The sequence below is a fragment of the Leopardus geoffroyi genome, chromosome C1 (genome assembly GCF_018350155.1).
Source record: "Leopardus geoffroyi isolate Oge1 chromosome C1, O.geoffroyi_Oge1_pat1.0, whole genome shotgun sequence".
In the NCBI taxonomy this organism is placed as follows: domain Eukaryota; kingdom Metazoa; phylum Chordata; class Mammalia; order Carnivora; family Felidae; genus Leopardus; species Leopardus geoffroyi.
The window spans coordinates 50242995-50262825 of record NC_059328.1 but is presented as its reverse complement, the minus strand read 5'-3'; the positions used below and the strand labels follow the sequence as shown (position 1 = coordinate 50262825).

Genomic DNA, 19831 nt, shown 5'->3' with positions numbered 1-19831 from the left:
TCCAGCAGAAGCCACATCATGAGGAAGGCGTGACACACACAGAGAACTGCCAGGTGTTTGGCCTGGCTGAAGTCGGGGGAGGGCCATCGTGAAAGAAGTGGGGTGGAGGTTACAGAAGAAATTACGTATCTGGATTCTGTCCTACAAGCAATGGAGACTCCCTGAAAGAGTCTCACCAGGGAGTGACATTAGAGTCGATTTCAGAAAGGTCACTCTGGTCATTTTGCAGATGATGGCTTTGGAAAAGCAAAGGAAAAAGGAGACGGAACCTACAGGCATGGAGGTGTTTAAGAGGCTATTGCAGCAATCTGAATAAAAAAATGTGGAGGACCCAATTTAAGGCAAGAAATTCTAACGATTAAAGTTGGTATTCCAGTATTCTTTGCCTTTTAGTTCTGTTCTCATTAAAGCCAAATCACAGGAAGGCAACACATCTGTAGCATGCTAGCTTAGTACCCAAAGGAAATACCTTTTGTAACTCATTTTATGTCCTTTGCTGGGCTTTCCTCGAAGTTCAATGAAAAATAGCCACTGGAACAACTTTTCTATATTTTATGTGAAACTACATCTAAGAGAAAAAATTTTTAAAAATATTTTTAATGTTTATTTTTTGAGAGGGAGAGAGAGAGAGAGAGAGAGAGAGAGAGAAAATATGAGTGGGGGAGGGGCAGAAAGAGAGGGAGGCACAGAATCTGAAGCAGGCTCTAGGCTCTGAGCTGTCAGCACAGAGCCCGATGCAGGGCTTGAACTCATAAACCAGGAGATCATGACCTGAGCTGAAGTCAGATGCTTAACCAACTGAGCCGCTCAGGTGCCCCTAGACATTTTTGATAGAAGGAAGTGCATATAAAAAAAAATTATTCCAAATACATAAGCCAGAAAAAAAATATGGACACTCTGAATTAATCTCTATTGTTTCCTTTTATCAGAAATGCACATTATATAACATAGTGCTTTCCCTTCTTGCCTTGGCAACCAGGAATCTCAGGATTAAACTCTTGGTTGAGGTTTCTGATCTAACAATCTCTCCAATCTTTTCACATGGTCTCTGGCCTCTCTTTCTATATTTAACAGTACTTGCTGTATTTAAAACTTGAAAGCCACTTGAAATCATTCTGGAAGCCGGTAGAATAGAAGTTAAAAAACAAAATACATATTTCCCTGATGTTTCCTGGTTAATAAAAGGCAAGACCTTTATGTTCTGATGTGACTGTGAGATCTGTAGGGAAAGGGCCTTCTTTCTTTTCTTCTTTTTTTAAATCTCTACTGCCTGTCTTTGGCTAATAGCAGATGTTCAAAAAACTGCTGAATTGGGCTGTTGACTTAGAAACAGCCACATGAGTACTTGTTACAAGCATTTGCCAAGTGTCATGATTCAATGAGATCTAACGCAAAAGGCCAACTCCACTCACTGCCCATCATTCTTCCGTTATTAATATTTTTCTGAGTTTCTAAAGCTTTTGATTTCCTTGATGTCCTTTAATAAAAAGCAAATTCCCTGTGCAGGTATTAAATCCTAAAGGTGGAAGTCTGTACTTATTAGCTCTCACCTTAGCATGAAAGCAAGGACTTTTCAGAGGTTTGATACAGGACAAATGTCTGCAGGGCAGAGGAACAGAGTGGAGGAGAGAAAAAGATCCAGGAGTGAAGAAAGTCAGCAGTGCCAAAATGGACAAGTGGAAGGCTTCGAAGACAAAGTTTACTGACTTCACAACCTTGACAGTTAGTTTATCTTGATGAAGTTCTTTGGGAGAAAAAAGTATATTTTATCCCAATTTTTATACAACCCCTTCTATGATTTTGGAGATGTTTACCATGAAGAGGTACAGAGCTACAGTTAATGCCTATCAATCTCCTTTATTATTTGTTTTAATGTAGAAATGCATCAGTCATTGATTATGGTTTCTTGCTCTTGACTTTTGAATACACTGATTCTATTCTCCCAGAAACATTTGAGGAAAATAAGAAAGTACCAGTAAGACCTCTACACAAGAGGGAAGAGAAATACTCTTTTGAGGAGTGATGCACCATCTCTTTCTGTGTGTATAATTTGTTGTGTTCCTAGAAAATCCACCTAGAAATTAAGGTAAAACTATTACCTTCATTCCAAATGTTTAATTCCTACTATATGCAAAGCATAGAAGCCTTACCTTGTACTCACAAAACTGCAAAATGCCTCTTTCCTGCACGTTCATAGTACCCTGAACTGAAATTTTTCATTTATTTGTCAGTCTCTACCATTAGATACAGAAGGTCCTATTACTTGACTTTATATCCACAGTGCCTAGGACAATACCCTTGTTACTTAATAAATGTTGCCGAATTGGGGTGCCTGGGTGGCTCAGTCGGTTGAGTGTCCGACTTCGGCTCAGGTCATGATCTCGCGGTTTGTGAGTTCCAGCCCCGCGTCGGGCTCTGTGCTGACAGCTCAGAGCCTGGAGCTTGCTTCAGATTCTGTGTCTCCCTCTCTTTCTGCCCCTCCCCGCTCATGCTCTGTCTCTCTCTCTGTCAAAAACAAATAAACACAATATTTTTTTTAAATAAAAAAATAAATAAATGTTGCCGAATTATACATCGTCCTCTATGGGATTTAACAGTCTGGATGGGGAGGCAGGACCTGTACAGATCTCAAAAGATGGTAATAATAATTCAAGGTAGCAAACACTAAGTATCCAGGAAAAATAGGGATAGTAGATATTCCTTTTTGGGGGGATTTATGTTCTAGTGTTCCTTACTGAAAGAGTGAGCCCCATTCCTCAGGGGATCCAATGGGAAAATATCATGTTTTTAATTAATTAATTATTATGAGAGAGAGAGAGAGGGACAGAGAGAGAGAGAGAGTGCACAAGTGAGGGAGATGGGCAGACAGGAGAGAAAGAGAAACTTTAAGGTTCCAAGCTCACTGCAGAGGCCAATATGGGGCTTGATCCCATGACCCTGGGATCATGACCTGAGCCAGAATCAACAGTTAGATGCTCAACTGACTGAGCCACACAGGCGGCCCTAGAATACCGTGTTTTTAAAGTTCCAGCACACCTGAATTTGAATATAGACTCTGCCATTTACTAGATCTGTGACCTTGGGCAAGTTACTTAACTTCTCTGGGTTGTGGGTTGATCCTGTCAGTGTTAAATGGCAACACTGTCTATATTGTAAAAGTATTGTGAATATTAAATCTTATCAGGTATGTAAAGCATCTAATACAGTGTCTGCTACAGAGCAAGTGACCAATTAATATTGGCACAGCATGAACAAATATTGATTGGTGGATGAACTTTTCTATATGTAAATCTGGGGTATTCTTCTGGGCACATTTTCTAACCTGTACACAGATAATTCTGCTGAGTCTATATATTTAGAGAATGATTTTTTTTTAAAAAAAATTATCCTAGGAGAGCCTAATGAGAGTAAAACAAACATATTACCAAGTTATTAACTACTGCTGCTGTTTATAATTAGCTCCTTATCAGGGTTAGTTATTTGCAGAATATGAGAATGACAGTAGCTTTTTAAACGACATTAAAAACCAGGTTTCCACTCAGAGAATCACAACAAAAGGCAATCAAACAGCTGGAGAAGTCCAAAGGATGGGGGTGAGAAGCACTGTTTGGGACGTCCGTGGTACATGCGTAGCACACATATGAAAAACAAACAGCCCATCAACTTTTAAATTAATCACTGCCACAAGTATTTGCAAAGCTTTTTCATGTTGACTGAGTGCCGTTACACACAATGTCCCTTCCATCAGCAAACATTCAAAATCCTCAAAATGTATTAACACCCGAATGCATTCACAATCCCATTCTTTCATTATAAATGTACTTTGGATTTCAAACTTTTTTTCCCCCCTGAGGATCTGATACTACAGTGACCTAAGGGGAACATTTAAACGACATGAAACATGAGGGGAGGATTTGGTGGTTGTATTTAGGGAATAACTGTTTCTTTAGCTGTCTTCGAGGTATTAGTAATGACTAAGCTGATTCTTTTTCTTTTTTCCCTTTCTTTCCTTCTTTCTTTCTTTCTTTCTTTCTTTCTTTCTTTCTTTCTTTCTTTCTTTCTGTCTGTCTTTCTTAAAGTAATGCTGGTTAAAATATATAAAGTCAAGATAAGAAGGAATCTCTACCAAGGAAAATTTCTATAATTTGGCCATTGTTTTAAATTATAAAATTCTGGGGCTTGCTTTAAAGAAGAATATACCTTTGTGAAACATTTTTTTTTTTTCTGCAAAGTACACAAACATTAAAGATCATTCTACACCATTCTTTTCTTTGTTGTCACAGTCCAGTGCTAAAGCCAATTTGTAAAAGAATACTGTGGGTTTAATGCCTAATCCCTTTCCTTCTGGTACCGGTTATCCAGAGACAACAGAGTCTTGCAAAATGCTTCGTTTTGATTTGGGCTTTGTGACCTCGAGGGGATCAAGAACCCTGGAATCATTATCTGGTTGTGCTCTTCCAGTTTCACTTTTTTAAAGGTCCCCTGGTGCAACAGAATGTATAATCCAGCACCCCCACCCCTCCCTGTGCCATAGGACTGCATTCATTTTTGCAACCTCACACCTAGATATCAATGTCACAGGCAACTCCAGTAGCCTGGATTTTGAGGCCTTTGGGGGAAAAGGGAAGGTACTGAGATGTAATATCTGCTGTGGGCATGGGGACTGGAACTGGTGTCGCCAGTGTCAACATTTTGCCAAACAAGCCAAAACAGGTGCCCTTTCCCCTGGTCAAGAGCTGTCCTTAATCTCCTGAGAACATGCTGTGTTCATCATGCAACTTTCTCTACGCTTTGCTCATGTCTTTACCCCACCCAGACCCCATTCCTTTTCCTTCCCATCTTGCCAACCCTAACCAACATTTATCACTGAACTCAAGTCTGTCTTTTTGAATAAAGCCTTAACTATTTTTAGCCTATGCCACACTGTGTGTGTGTGTGTGTGTGTGTGTGTGTGTGTGTGTGTGTATAGATGTTTGTTTTCTTTGTTTCTGCTGTATGTGCATTTGCTTTCTCTTCCCAATGAGACTAAAAGTCTGATGGGGCTGAACACACTTCTCTAGTATCTTCTACCAGCAAACACACATTGCAAGTGCCTCTAGGCTCAAAATCAAGGTGTGTAACTAGGGAGAGCCACCAATCAAATTACCTGGTAGAGGACGTGCTGGGTAAAGACCTCCTCATCGCTCCTGGACTCATGCTGTAGTATGAAGAACTTTCCAAATCTGAGAGAGAAAAATTTGGGCCAGTTCCTGCAGCTATTGGTGCTAGGAAAAAAAAAAAAAAAGTTATGTTCTGTGAATAAATGATCAACGAGGACACATATCATTGTTGCATTTAACACATTTTATTTCTGAATTTCTTTGATAAGCTTATCCAAAATCATCAGTAATGAACTCTGACCTCCAAATATTGTTGACAACAAAAATCACCTATAACAGAAGGACTCTGTTTTGTATTTTACCTTTTATCTTTTCTCTTTTTGTAATAATGGCAAATTGTCACCAAGACTGCAACATTCCTGGATGCTTTTAACAAAAACACCTCCATGTTTTGCTTTGAAACTTTTCTTGGATGACCAGCAAGAACATTCTCTGGACTTTCCTAATTTTGGCTGATCTTGATAGCTTTCACTCATCAGCATTTTGGAATTAGTCCAGAACCACAAACTCAACTTTCTGGGTTTCCCATTGTCAATTTCCTGTGATGAAAAATGTGTGATTTCTCCTTACTCTGAATTGCCATGGCACCTACATATGCCATTACTTTAGTTGTCCCACCTTCTCCCTGGAGGCAGTGTCCTCTAACCATGGTTCCTGGGGTGCAGTTCTTAATAAAGTTTTACTGGAAGATGGTCACACCCATTTATTTACATATTGTCTCTGCTTCTGCACTATAATAGCAGAGACAAGCAGCCACAACAGACACCATATGGCTCACAAACCAGAAAATATTTATGTAGAAGTTGCTGAGGTCTGATTTAAGGGATTGGTAAGGATAATTTTGACTATATGTGATTTTCAGAGCTGATCCTTAGGTGAGATGTGATTCTCTGTATTTTTTATGGTCTGGAGCCTCCAGACCACCTTGTTTACAGTAGCAGCTTAAATAAATATTTTTGAATGAATAAATAACATCTATCAATCTTCTAAAACAACTCTGTGCACAGCTAGTGGTACAACTATATTAGTACAAATATTCTCTTCTTTTGAAAGATTATGCAAAAGTGGGAGACACAGACTCATGTATTACTGTACTAAGACATTGGTTTGAGAGTTAAGCCCAGGTAAGTGGATATATAAATAAATTAAACAGAGGCTAATATCCATAAGAAGAAGGGATAATTAGAAATATCATGAACCAATGACTTTCATTGCCAAGAATGGTGCAGGGTAAGGAAGGCGCTTAGATGAAAGACATATCCCCACCCTGAAACAACTCTAGAGGGAAGGCTGGCGTGTTAATTTCAATACAGTGTGATAAGTCCTTTGCTCGAGTTATTCCTAAATTTATACGGTCACACAGAAGTGGGTATCCAACCCAGCTGGGGAATAAGAAGTTCCAGGGGGCAAAAAAGGCCTCAGAAAACATGATGCCTGGGAAGATGTTAAAAGGATAAGTGGGGCTCACCCAACTGAGAGGGATAGAGGCATGCTAGGTAGGGGGAACAGCATTTATAAAGGTAAGAGAACATAAAATGAATACCGGTTTTCTGATAACTTGGTGTGATAAAGTTTATAATACATGGGAAAAAGAGGGGAAGGTTAAGGTCAGTTTATGAAGGCCCTGGTAGGGTTCTTTAAGGACAGTGGATGTGAGTCCAGCACATTCCCTAGTTTATAAGCTATCAAAGCGCTTTATCACACTCTACTAATTGGGGGGCCATTGGGGTTATATTGCCAGCATCTAATATAATCCCTGACACCACGAGGCAGTCAGTAAGCATTGGTCAACTGGAACTGGTTGCTACTTAAAGGAGAACCAGCAGAATGTGAGAATGCATCATCAGACTTGCCTTTATAACCTAGAAACATCATCCTGTGGTGAGGGTAGGCATGGGGGACAGGACGGCAGTTGAAGAATATAATCAGTAAAGCCATAGAGGCCAGCGGAGTCATTTAAAAACGACAAGGTGGGGATGGGTCTAAACTCAAGGGATGAGAAGGAGGAGCCTAGTATAAGTTATTTAGGAATTAGAATCAGGAAAATGTGTTAACTTCTTCAGTGTAGTAATAACGGAAAAGGGGGAATATGGGACGGTTCCCAGGATTACCACTTGGGCAACTGGGTGAAATGTAGTACCATAAGAGAACTATGTAATCAAGGAAAGGGGGGAAGGGATACAATAATATCTAAGAATAAACACTGAGTTGTTGGGTTAATAGCAATGGCTAGACCTTAATCACAACTATATTAAAATAGTCACTGCTAAGAAATAGAAAGCTCTAAAATTCACATATACTTTTCTGAAATTCAAACATATCTCTTAATGACAGGCTGTAATGGAGGAAAGGCCTTTAGTTCAAAGACGAATGGTTAGACTTGACAATAAGTGTAAACAGAGTTCCAATGAATAATTTTGCTAGCCATTCCCCAATTTGCCTTTATACTAAATTTATCTGCATAGTTTCCCCTTTTATTCCATAATATTTTATGTATGAAATAAGCTCTGGGGGTGGGGAGGAGACTACTCAAATACATCACCGCTCACCTCTCTTAGCAGCCTGACATATAACAGGTACTTATTAATGTTTGTGCCTCCGTGGAGCTTAAAGATCCACACGTCTCATTAACTAAAGAAGAGAGATGCAGCTGATCAGTGTCGAGGGTATGGATTTAGATTTTTCTTTCAAAGCCTTGGGATGGGGCTCAGGCATCCGCCGAATGCAGCAGGTGCATCATGCCTGAGCACCGGCCACAGTGCGCAAGCCTCACTCCCAGTCTCGGAAGGAAAGATAAAGCAAGATGTGAGTGAGAGGCCTGGCTGGACTGAGAGAAGTCTGGGGCCCTCTGCCCAGCGGTGCTTACACTTAACATTCTATTTACCACATTCTACTCTGGAAAAAGGTCCTCTGCCTAGATTATCTTTTCAAAATGTCAAGGGAGCCAGAATAGGCGAAGAATGGAAGATACAGTGTAAATATAGTGCGCACACCTCTCAGAGAGACTAAAAAAAAAAATAACGAACCCACAGAAATGTTCCTTCGCTTGCCCATATATTGACTTCCTGTTAAAGCACTTAGCACAGTGTGTGTGATCTAGCAAACGGCATCAGGTGGACTGGCAGCGTTATGATGCTTCTCGAAGTGTCTACTGCAGTTATGGTGTGTAACTTCAGGGCCTGGCAAACTGGCTATGAGCGCCTGAAAAGTTTTATGACATCATTAGATTTCTGAAATGAGAATGGGTTTCACAACCTGGGTTACATCATCCTAATAAAGCACCAACCCAAACTCTGCGTTCTTCAGAACAGTTAGGTGAGGAAACATCCCCCGGGAGTGTCTGGGTGCATATGTCTCACATGAAGGTCAGCCGATTGGAATGCGATCAGATTCAGTGGTACGGTGAGAGTTAAAGAGAAAGCCTCAGACCTGTGGGTAGGGGTTACCATCAAGTGTCCCTGCAGTGAGTTGGGTATTCTCAGTGCCTCTCAACTGGAGAATAGGAAGAGCCTTAGAGAGGTAACTAGGAGAGGTGGGCTTTCAGTCGGCTTTCCTGAGTACCTAGGGACCATTTTTTCTTATACCTCACTCAATCCACAAATCAACCTTTTTTAGAGGACAGTACCTTTTCTACGAGAGAAAAACTAAGCCCTGAAATGAGGTTAACTTGCTTGCCATGGATCACAGAGAGGCAAGAAAGAGGGAGGTCCGGGATTAAAACTCTAGAATGTCTCACTGCGACACCCATTGCGTTTCCTATCATACTACCCTGCCACTCATTTACAATAGTTGCCTTAAACTTGAGATGATAAAAAGGTATACAGTGTCTCTGTCTCACAAGGTTTACAACAGAGCGGAATGATGAAATAATACTTGAACATCAAATTCAAGGCTGAATGTGATAAATCTCATAGGAGAAATGCAAAGGATGTGTTAGGAAAATTCAAAGGCATGATGGATCATATTGGCTCGCGGGATCAAAAAAAAGATTCGATTTCAAGAAGGGTTGGACACTTACACTTAGGCTTCAAGGATGGCAGGATTTGAAGAGGCAGAGAAGAGAGTTTCTAGGCAAATGACAGAGTATGTGCGTAAGTTTGGAGGCAGGAAGTACAGTTAGTGACCTGGGGGATCCATGACTGCTTGTGAGTAGGGAAATGATCATTGTTGAATTGAGAAACATTATACAGAATGCACAAAAGGGGACTAAGGTGGGGAAATCCGTTGGAAAGTTGATGCAGGAGTTGTGGCAAGAGGGAATGGAGGCCTAAACCATGGTGCCAAGAAAGAAAATAGAATTTTCACAATGGATGTTTGTCACCTTGGTAAACAGGTACAAAAGATCAGTGTCCAGTTGTGCACTGTGAAAGGGCATACACAAGCATATGGATCATACCATTCTAACAAATATAAAATATCAATAAGATGTATGTAACACAATGCACTTCTTAGCTAATAATAGGAATAAGTCCTTTTTGCAAATTGGGGAACTAAAAGTTGTCAAGGGTTAAATGACTTGAACAATGTCTGCCTAGGATGTCATGCTGGGCTTCTGAAGCCAAAGACTAACAGCCTGCTGATATGTCACAGAGATTATGTAGCCACTGCCAATCAAGGGTGGGGATGATAAGGAAGGACTGGACCAACCACAACACTTTCTGTCTGTTCCATGTAGTGTGAAACCTGATTTTGTTCCACTTGCACTCGACCCTAGGCTCTATCATTCTTAAATGATCTCATACATGACATTTTTTTTCCCCAGCCAGATTGAGTGCATTTTGAGGACCAGACATCCTAGGCCATAGAAAAAGTGCTGGTCTCGGCCTGGGTGAGACTGTCTAGAGTTTCAGCCTTGCCAACAACCACCCGTGTAGCTGAAGTCATTTAAACTTTTGGGCCTCACAACTCTCATAATAATTATGTTAGAAATGCAAACTCACCAGCACTGCCATGGCCATAACCAGCACAATGACAAAGCCTAATGTTTATTAAGCATCATTTACGGGCCAGATGCCGGTCTGAGCCCTTTAAGCACATCATCTCATTTAAACTCACAGCGCTCCTGGGAAAGAACTGAAGCACAAAGAGGTGAAGTAACGTTCCCTGGTCGTGAAGTCAGAGGGTCCTACCAGAGGACCTTTAATCCTACAGATCCAATAGCCTTTTCCGTGTTCATAAACAGCTCTGCAGAGTCTTGTACGACAATCAACACAACACAACAGATGATGATCAATAAATATGTCCTGAATTAAGGGGAATCAGCAGTCACCCTCTCCATTTGCCCTCTGTGCCCCCCAACTTTACACAATGCAAAACGAAACTCAGAAATCCATAAATCTACACAGGAGCGTGAGGACTGGTTCCTCGACTTTCTTAAGTAGCACTGCAATGACTCACACCTGAAGTTTTTGTGGATTTTGTTTCATAGAGGAGTTTTTCTCAAAAGATTAACTTTTGGGAATTGTCTCATCGGATGTCATTTCTAAGCCCTTTGTCCCTCCCCCCCCCACCCCCTTCTTTCCTTTCACGAGTAGAATGCAGTCTTTGTGTCATTTTTTAATAAATGGTTTGCTATTAAGGAATCATTATAGTAATGTGGGCTATTGGAAGAAAGGGGTTACTTTAGTAGCCAACCCTCTTAATGACCTGCTCTTCTGTACACATTAGTAGTTGGATAAGGTTGTGGTTATTGAACTTCTGCCATCCACCAGAGACAATCTGCTCGGGCTTGCGTTGTTGGAAAAGAGAGGGTGATGGAAAAAAAAAAATTCTATCCAAAATTTCAAGCTACTCTGCCTGGGGGATGACCGTACACTGAGTTTACAACTTGTTCAGCAGGAATCCGTGGGGAGCATTAACTGAGTGACTAGTGTGGCCAGCCTATTGCTAACGACCCATAGTCTCTGAGATGCTGCCTCTTATGGGATTCGACAAATTTCATGGAGCACTTTTCATGTGTCAGGCGCTGTTCCAGATGCTTGAGATCCATCATTGGACAAGATATATAGGGCCCCCTACCCTTGTGGGGTTTACATTTTAGAGATGAACGATCATAGCTGCCCCTTCCTCGAAACTCCATGGCAACTAAGGAATATGGACGCATGGCTGATAGGTAACTCTCAAAAAAGACTACCAGGATATAGTACTCCATTTTCAACGTATTAAATAAGTAGGAAAAAATAAGAGAGGTGTATTTCTCTCCAGATTGTGTAATCTTATGTACTCACTGGGACTTTGGGAACTTGTCTATTAAGGCTTGGGGGTAAAAAAAATTCCAACAACAAGCACACAGTTCTAGAGGCCCAGCACAATTTAGTGTTGTTTTGCATTCTAGTGGCAAAGATCTCATAAGACAGTCCATGTCACTGGCACAAAAGGAGTGAACATGGGAAAATGCTTGGTCTTCTTTCTATCAAAGGCACAGTTGTAAAATACACAATGCTATGAACACTCAAGCAAATCTGGAATCATCGTTAAAGGGAATTAACTTGGAAAGTAATTTATGGCAAGAAAATTCAACTCCTTTGTTATCTTCCTTTTACTGTAATATGCTTCCTGAACACTGCCTATGAGAGAGGGCTTTTAGAAAGAAAAAAAAAAACACATAAGTATAGTAAAATTAACTCATTTTATCAATTTGTGCTGTTGGCCAGAGTTTCCTGACTGTGGCTATGAGGGGCTGTAAAACTGATGAATTTGCATGGAAAAAGAAACCAGTGTAAGTAATTTGTGTAAGAGGTAACACGGACATACACGGCTATAATTCAGACACCCTGCAGATAGCAGACCGCCGCAGTGTGAGCAGTTATGGGTTAGAAAAATGACCACACTGCAGTCAGTCTGACTTGAATGGAAATCAATCATAAAGGTACGTTCTCTGCAGCTTCTACGCCGCCGTCTTCAGCAACTCCTCTGCCAAGCAGATTTCTGGTCTGTAAACCGCGTGCTGATCTCCTTTTCCTACCCTGCCTTTCTAAAAGGTCTGACCAAGGCAGGCTAGGAGTATGGTTTTCCAAGATGGAACATAAAAGAAAGGCACTGGACCAAAACAAGGATTTCCCTCTATGTGGAAATGAGCTTCCCTGCTATTATGAGATTTAAGCAAGGCTTTTTATGAAACGTAGTATTAGGTGCCAAAAGCGAGCAGAATGTTTTAACCCCGTCAACGGCATCTGCGGATGCAGACAGAGCACCGTTTTCACACATCCACATTTGTGGACACAAGTTAAGAAATATGTGGGTTTGTGGTGTCAGAAGGGGGAGGAGGAGGTGAACAGAGAAATTTTTATTTCGGAAAAAATGTTTCCTTCCCATTAAAACAAGAACAATTCTCTGATACCCTCTTCCTCCCCACTCTGAATCTTGAAGATGGTTTATCTTTGATGATTGTGAATTCAGTTTGTGAAGTTAGTGTATTCAGTCACTTTATTGCCATGAAGGAAGCTTAGTCTTGGATTTCAAGAAACTTAGGTTATCTACTTTATAAATGAGGGAACTATTTCTACTCATTTCTGTATTCTCCTCAGCACACAGCATGAGATGCTTCATATATCACACATGCAACAAATGTTTGCTGAATTGAATGAAAATGATATGAGCTTATTAATAAAAAACAGCTAAGAACTAATATTTATTGATCGTTTATCATGTGCCAGGCTGATGTGCTATGTGTTTTTACCTGAATTATTATCTCACTTCAGCCTTGCAGTATCCCCACAGAACATGTATTTGTTTATTCTCATTTACAAATGAGAAAATTAGCTGTAAGGTTAAGTAATGTGTTCAAGATCACACAGCTAGGTCAGAGAGCCTTAAATATCTCCAGATATCAGCCCAAAGAAACAGAAGTGAAACTTAACATTTCTACTCTGTCTTTCCTTCATCATCAGTAACTAGAGAGATAGATTCAACAAGATTTATATAGAAAAAAAGATCACCTATCAATTAAGTGGGAAACTTCTATCTCATCATCTTCCTTCTTTGCGTTTCCAGGGCTTTCCAGCTGGGAGTATTGGCCAGGGCTTCCCGGGATGGAGGGCCTGACACTGGTCGGGCAGAGCAATCCACAGTGGGGTTGGCAATGCTGACTGAGCTCCTGCATTAGTGGCTTCTGCCTTTGGGACTGAAATCGATTTTCTGCATTTTAGAGTATCATCTCATCTTAGCTTTTGGTTGAGGTCAAATGTGGTACCCGTTTAGTATCTGATACAGCCTCAGCCATGGGATTAAGTCTTCCCTGACAGGGGATGGATGTGATGGCCTAAGACGCCTTTCCACCACCGTGATCTATAACCAGGGAAGGGCTTCTAAACATAAGCCCCTTTACCAAGAGTGCACGGGGACTGTCTGACCATTAGCTGTTAGGAAACCAAACTATATCAACGGTCTCATCCCAACAACCTACAAATCCAGCTGTCTATACTAATAATTCTCAATATTTTCACTAAGAACTATTTTGTCCCCCTCCTCCATCCACTGGAAGATCCTGGGTGTTAATAGGTACTCCTATCAATCACAGACTGCATTAACTCAGTTCCCGTGTCAGACTTAACACGTGGCTCTGCTGAGCGGGGGCTGTAGTGATCTCATCCTGGACGTGCCGATGGTGTCACCAACAAGAGTCTTTCTAATCAGCAGGTGTTAGCTAGGGAAATATATGCCAGCCAAAATCTCAATAATATTTGTGGTCTTATTGTGCTGGTAATGTAGAATTTCTGTCAGGCTTTTGAAAATCTCAAAAATACCTTTTAGTTTTCCAATGTTACCTATTGGATAGGAATATCTGCTCTTAAAAAAAAAAAATTGAGGCTTATGAGTTCATACGGAAAAGTTCATGAAAAAATCACATTGCTGGCAATGACCTCAGGGTGCCCCTGTTCCTCACAGGGAATTTTTATGTCCATAATATATAAGAAAGCAAAATTCAAATACTATAGAATTGAGTACTATTTAAAAAAAAACTGATTACAAATAACCAAGGTGTGGCTAGTGACTTAAAAAGTTGTTAACGTGTCAGTGTTAGATTGAGAATTTTAAAACATCTTGCTACCCATTAGGATACCCTGGAAGAGAAATTTCCAGAATAACGCAGAAGTACAGGTTGGGCTGAAAAGTTGAGGAATAAGAATTTTCTGGCTTCCTAAAGCAGACGAATTAGATCTCATATCGGCATGCTCTTATTCCATCAGAATTAGTAACTTGGAAGGGGTCACAGGAATGGTCCTTCTAATAAATGGACTTTTAGAACTTGAATCTAAAATCAGTCCTTTTTAATTTATACATGCACACAGAGCACATACAGACACACACACACACACACACACACACACACACACACACACGTTTTTGATAAATTTGCTGATAGTGTGATCCCCTAAAGGATCAGCTCTGAACACACACAGTAAAAGACCAGGGACAGAGGCTTCTTTCAATAATAACCATTGTAGTCACCACTGTTGAGCATCCAGGATATGCTAGACACCTGACATTCTCTCACTTAATCCTGAAAACACTCCTGAGAGGTGTTACTGCGTTCAGATACAGGCCTAGAACACAGCTGGTATAGAATGGATTTGCTGACTGAATAAATGATTGCTGACTAGGAGGAGAACATAGCTGAGAGAGGGGGATCAGTAATGCCCCAAGTCATATAGTGGTAAATGGCAGGGTCAGATCCTCACTTCTATATCCTGGGCCATGATACCACGCTGCCGTCTTAAATATGGATTTTACATAACGTATTACATCTAGAGAGCATAACCCACGAATTAGCTAGAAAAGATCAGAAATAGACGAACATATGATCAGAGATCACTATAACAAATTCATACATATGCTGAGGTGTTACGTGTTTTGGGGCGCCTGGGTGGCTCAGTTGGTTAAGCTCCTGACTTCAGCTCAGGACATGATTTCCCAGTTTGTAAGTTCAGGACCCGCACTGGGCTCGCTGCTGACAGCTCAGAGCCTGGAGCCTGCTTCAGATTCTGTGCCTCCTTCTCTCTCTGCCCCTCCCCAACTCACACTCTGTCTCTCTGTCTCTGTCTCTCTCTCTCAAAAATAAATAAACAATAAAAAAATTTTTTTTAAATGTTAAAAAAAAAGTGTTAATGTATTTTGCTTCTCTCTGAGCCAAATGTTTAAAATGAGAATGCTCACAGTCTGGTCACTTTAGCAAGAGCTTCAGCTAAGAACCAGAAACATAGGGTCCCTAAGATCCTGCCATGGGAACTCTCTATAACAGCTTTAATCAGGAAGGTTGTAGGGATAGGAGTGTCACAGAAAAAAACTGGAATTTGAAGCATAGCATTGTCTAATGGATGTGCTGATGTCATAAGCCTCTTGTAACCATAGTTTTTTTTTATGTTTATTTATCTATTTTGAGAGAGAAAGAGAGAGCAGGGGGAGGGGCAGAGAAAGGGAGAGAGAGAATCCCAAGCAGGCTCTGCACTGCCAACGCAGAGCCCGATGCAGGGCTCCAACTCACAAACCGTGAGATCACGACCTGAGCCGAAATCGAGTCAGACACTTAACCGACTGAGCCACCCAGGCGCCCCTCTAACCAGTTTCAAAATCAGTGGAATGGTGGGCATAATGCCACTGACAGGGCCACATCGAACACAAGGTGTCTTGTACATTTCAATTTGTGGTAAGGATGGGGACACCTCTCACTTTGTGTGGCTCTTTCTCTGCTCGATGAGAACAGAATGGGAATAATCACGTGTGCCCCCCCCCCCCTTCTGTGAGCTGGGATTCGAAAGAAAGAGTTTGATGAAAATTTCTATTACTGCCAGTCTAGTCCATTGGCCGCTCGCTTTGCTGTCCAAATAGTCACCCCAAATATGTCAAGAAAATTAAGAGAAAAAAATTATACAACAAAACTGAACTAATTCAATTTCAGTATTTATTTTGAAAATGTATTGAATTAGAGTAGAGGAAACCTGCTAAATGAAGCCAGCCAGACTGATATTTTCCTTCCTAACAGTATGGTAATATTTGTTATTTTGTATCTCCATGAGGGGCTGATTAAAACTAGAAAACATTTGCAATGTCATAATATACTCAGAATAAGGTGGCTTAGGGAAGCAAAATGAAAACATATACAGGGCCAGTCAGTATTTTCTATTCCAGAACTTAACAGACTTTCCTTAAAAACTGCATTTTAGCGACAGGCATTATGATTTTTTAAAGGGTCGCCCACCCTTTCGTCCGCGGCACACCGTACCTTCAATGTGGAAGAGGTGCCATTGACTTCTACAGATAGAAAATGTGTGATGTTCATTTTAAAATTACTAGTAGAGCCTGCTATTGACCATCTAATTATGCCGAGTTCCATTTATAAACATAGCTAACCACTAAGTTTATGGAGACTTTTTGTGCCGCTTTAATAGGATATTGATCGAGAGCATAGTTTGAGTGGACTGCCATTGAATTGTGTAATGGCAAACAAAAGGCAAGGTCACAGCCACTGTTCATGCTAGGGCTGAAGTCTATTTTTTATTATAATCTTTTTGTTTCTTCCTTTAATGCTTACACCCAAATGGCTTCTTTGGAAAGAAGGGCTTGCTTAAGAATATGAATTTTAAAATTAATGCCCATGCAATGATCATAGCCAATAGGCCACTTGTTCAGTAAAGAAAGTTTCAACTCTCTTCTCTAACAAGGATCTAAAATCTTGCAACTACTTAAATGGCACCCCCCAAGGCCTGGACGTCTGGAATCCCTCATCCTATACCGATTTCCTCACGCGTCCTTCTTTGCAAGAACATTTTGTAATTTCCAAGTTTGGGCTTGTTCGTATCAAAGAGCTGCATTTTCATACGGCACCTTGGAGCTGAGTTAATTCTGCTGTACGAGTTCCATCGTGTCAGGTTAGAATACTGCCAGTTGTTCTTACTGCATTGCTGGCCAGAAAATCCGTGCCTATGGATATGGGTTCTCAGAGACACACAAAGGACCTAGAGACTTCAAAAAGAAGTTGAAAAGGGAACTGCACCTCGGATCCGAGTGATGATTCTCGTGTGAGAATACAGAAAGAGTGCACATGCAGAAGGCAGCAAACAGCCACTAGGGTGCTACCTCATGCCAGGCTGAGGCATATGCCTGGCTCCGTTCACTCCCCCTCTCCATTGACAAACAAGTCGGGAGTCCTGTAGCCACCCAGCAGCCGGGCTTTGTGGTAGAGCCAGGACAATTCAGCTGCCGGATTTCGTAGATTATGCAGCAGCGTGATAGGAACCAAAAATTCGGTCTGGGTAACTGAGAGTGGTTTTTACACCCAAAGGCGATGCTAAGGCTGGCCACAGTGTACTGGGAACCCTGGCTCTTCCAAATTCCAGGGCCGTGAAGTCATTCCTAGCCACGAAGTTTACTTAACCCTTGCAGCCTGCTCGGGTGTACAAACCACGGCTGGAAAATGAGACCCCGCCAGGCCAGAGTCACAATGGCCTGTGTGTATTTGCGGTTTTCCTCTTTCCCCACGAAGTAGTTACGGATTCAGAGCCACCCCCACCAACTTCAAAGTAGAAGAGTCAGCACTTGAGAAGGAAATGGGCAGAAGCAGTGGATTTTTCGGGAGGATTTTCTGGGTTCACACCAGGAAGGGTATTTGACGGCCTCAAAGCACACCCTTGGAGGAGAACACCCATGCAAAATAAACAAGAGCGGGTGCTGACCGAGTCGGCCATCAAAGTGGGGTCATTTAGCAGCTAGCCGAGTGCGCTCTCTTGGTGGCAGCTTCATGGGAAAGAGACCCATCTGAAAAACGCTTCTCGAGGGCTTTGTTTGAAAATGCAGCATCACGCAAGAACCATTTCAACAGATGGTTCCTGTCCTTTTCCTCACAGTGTTCTGCTGAAACAACTTTAGTGATTCTGAACTGCGTTGTTAGCACTTGGAAACCCCCCTCCCTCGGAGCAGAGAAGACCTCTCTCTGCCTCTGGCACAGTGTCTCGCGATCTGTATTCCCCCTTCCCGACCCTCTCCTGGAACAAAGTAATAAATTACTCGAACGACTTTCAGATGGCCCTGTCACAAGGAGGACCACATATATACATCTACTTTTATGCTGTGGTACTTCCTTTGCTGCTAAGAGAAACAGAACTCTCCTTTCTTGCCTTTCGTGGACTCGACATAATGCAAAAACTGAAAGGGTAGGTGGGTAGGCGGGAGGCGAGGGTGAGAGGGGAATTAGTGAGAGACCACAGCGGGAGCCCCTGATTCTAACAGCTCCATGCATCTGATCACTATAATCTAATGTCAAGCAACCTCGCTGCCTGACCCTCACCTCTGAATGTGTGAAGCTAAACCAGCAGCTTTTCTCTTGAGTTTCTCTGCCATTGCCACCCTGTAGTAACACGATTATGAACAACAAACTTAGCACGCGGTTATTTCAGTGAATCCTCAGGAGGAAATGCTGAAATAGCACCTCCCTCCTCTGTTAAATTTAAAAGGAGGAAAACGAGAAACAGAAACTAACTGGAAACCTGAGGAAAGTAAATATTTACATCAGCAGATTTTAACATTGAATACTAAAGATTCAGGAGGAGGGAAATTTTTCGAACTGAGGCCACCACCAGTTTGACATTTCCAGGCCACATATGTGGTCATAAGTGTGATGGGGGGAACTGGGTGGGGCTGAGATCAGTAAGAGGGGGTTAAGAAGAAACGCGCAGCAGAGTGGAAGAAATTCTAAGACTCTGAGGCCATTAAAAACATCCAGTTAAAGGCTGAACTATTCACAGAATGAGTAGTAATTCTGGAGACTTGGGGAGATGACCGGCTGGAGGGCAGGTGATTTTTCGGGAAGTGAGACTGTTCTGTATGACACTGCAATAAAAGATACATTTGTCAACACGCGGAATCTAGAACACAAAGAACTGAACCCTTATGTCAACTATGGACTTTTGTTAACAATAACAGGTCAATATCAGTTCCTCCCTTGTAACAAATGTACCACATGAACAACAGATGTTAATATATACAGGAAACTATTTGGGGAGGTGTAAATATTAAAATTCTGTACTTTTCACTAACCTAAAGCTGTGAACCTAAAATTGCTGTAAAAATAAAGCCTATTCATTAAAAAAAATATATCAGAACTGAAAACCAATCCAGGGAAAGAAGTTTAATTAAGTGTTTGAGTTTACATGAAAGTAGCTTCACCCTTTTTTTAATGCACAGATTAACAAGCTAAAAGTTTATCAACTCTAACAAGAAGTGGTTTTTTAATAAAAACACAGAATCCAAAGATTCCGTAGCTCTCTAATGCAGTTACAGGAGAGGTCACGACAAAAATGTCTGCAGTCAGTTAGCTGAGCACAGCAAAGTCAAAAGAGCAAGTTTCTTAACCTCTTTGAGCACCATCATCTTCTTCAACTATAAAAAGGACAATAATAGCAACCATGGGAGGACTGAACGAGATGATGTGTACAAAGTGCCTAGCACAACGCCTGGTACATAGTGTATGCTTGGTAAATACTAGCTACCGTAATTTTTCATGTTAGTGTTGCATCATGTTCCTAACAGGCCTAACATGGTGCATTTAATCAACTTCTGTGCCAGTTAGCTTGTTTCTATTTCAAGGCTGTGGAACGCACCCCAGCCCTGCTCATTTGTAAAAAGTGCCCACTGCACCTCTAACATGGACCCTTAGCTCTTCCAGCTCAGGGAAGGGG

The 19831-nt window shown here is 41.4% G+C and overlaps 1 protein-coding gene across 11 annotated transcripts in view; it reads right to left on the bottom strand.

Moving 5' to 3' along the window:
- The window catches only part of NFIA (nuclear factor I A), a 377934-nt gene that overhangs the window by 106978 nt on the left and 251125 nt on the right, over positions 1-19831 (bottom strand). For all 11 annotated transcript variants that reach the window (XM_045477608.1, XM_045477613.1, XM_045477616.1 and 8 more), the window contains exon 5: positions 5147-5264. In XM_045477608.1, coding sequence (XP_045333564.1) covers positions 5147-5264 — 118 coding nt within the window. The remainder of the gene's footprint in view (positions 1-5146; positions 5265-19831) is intronic.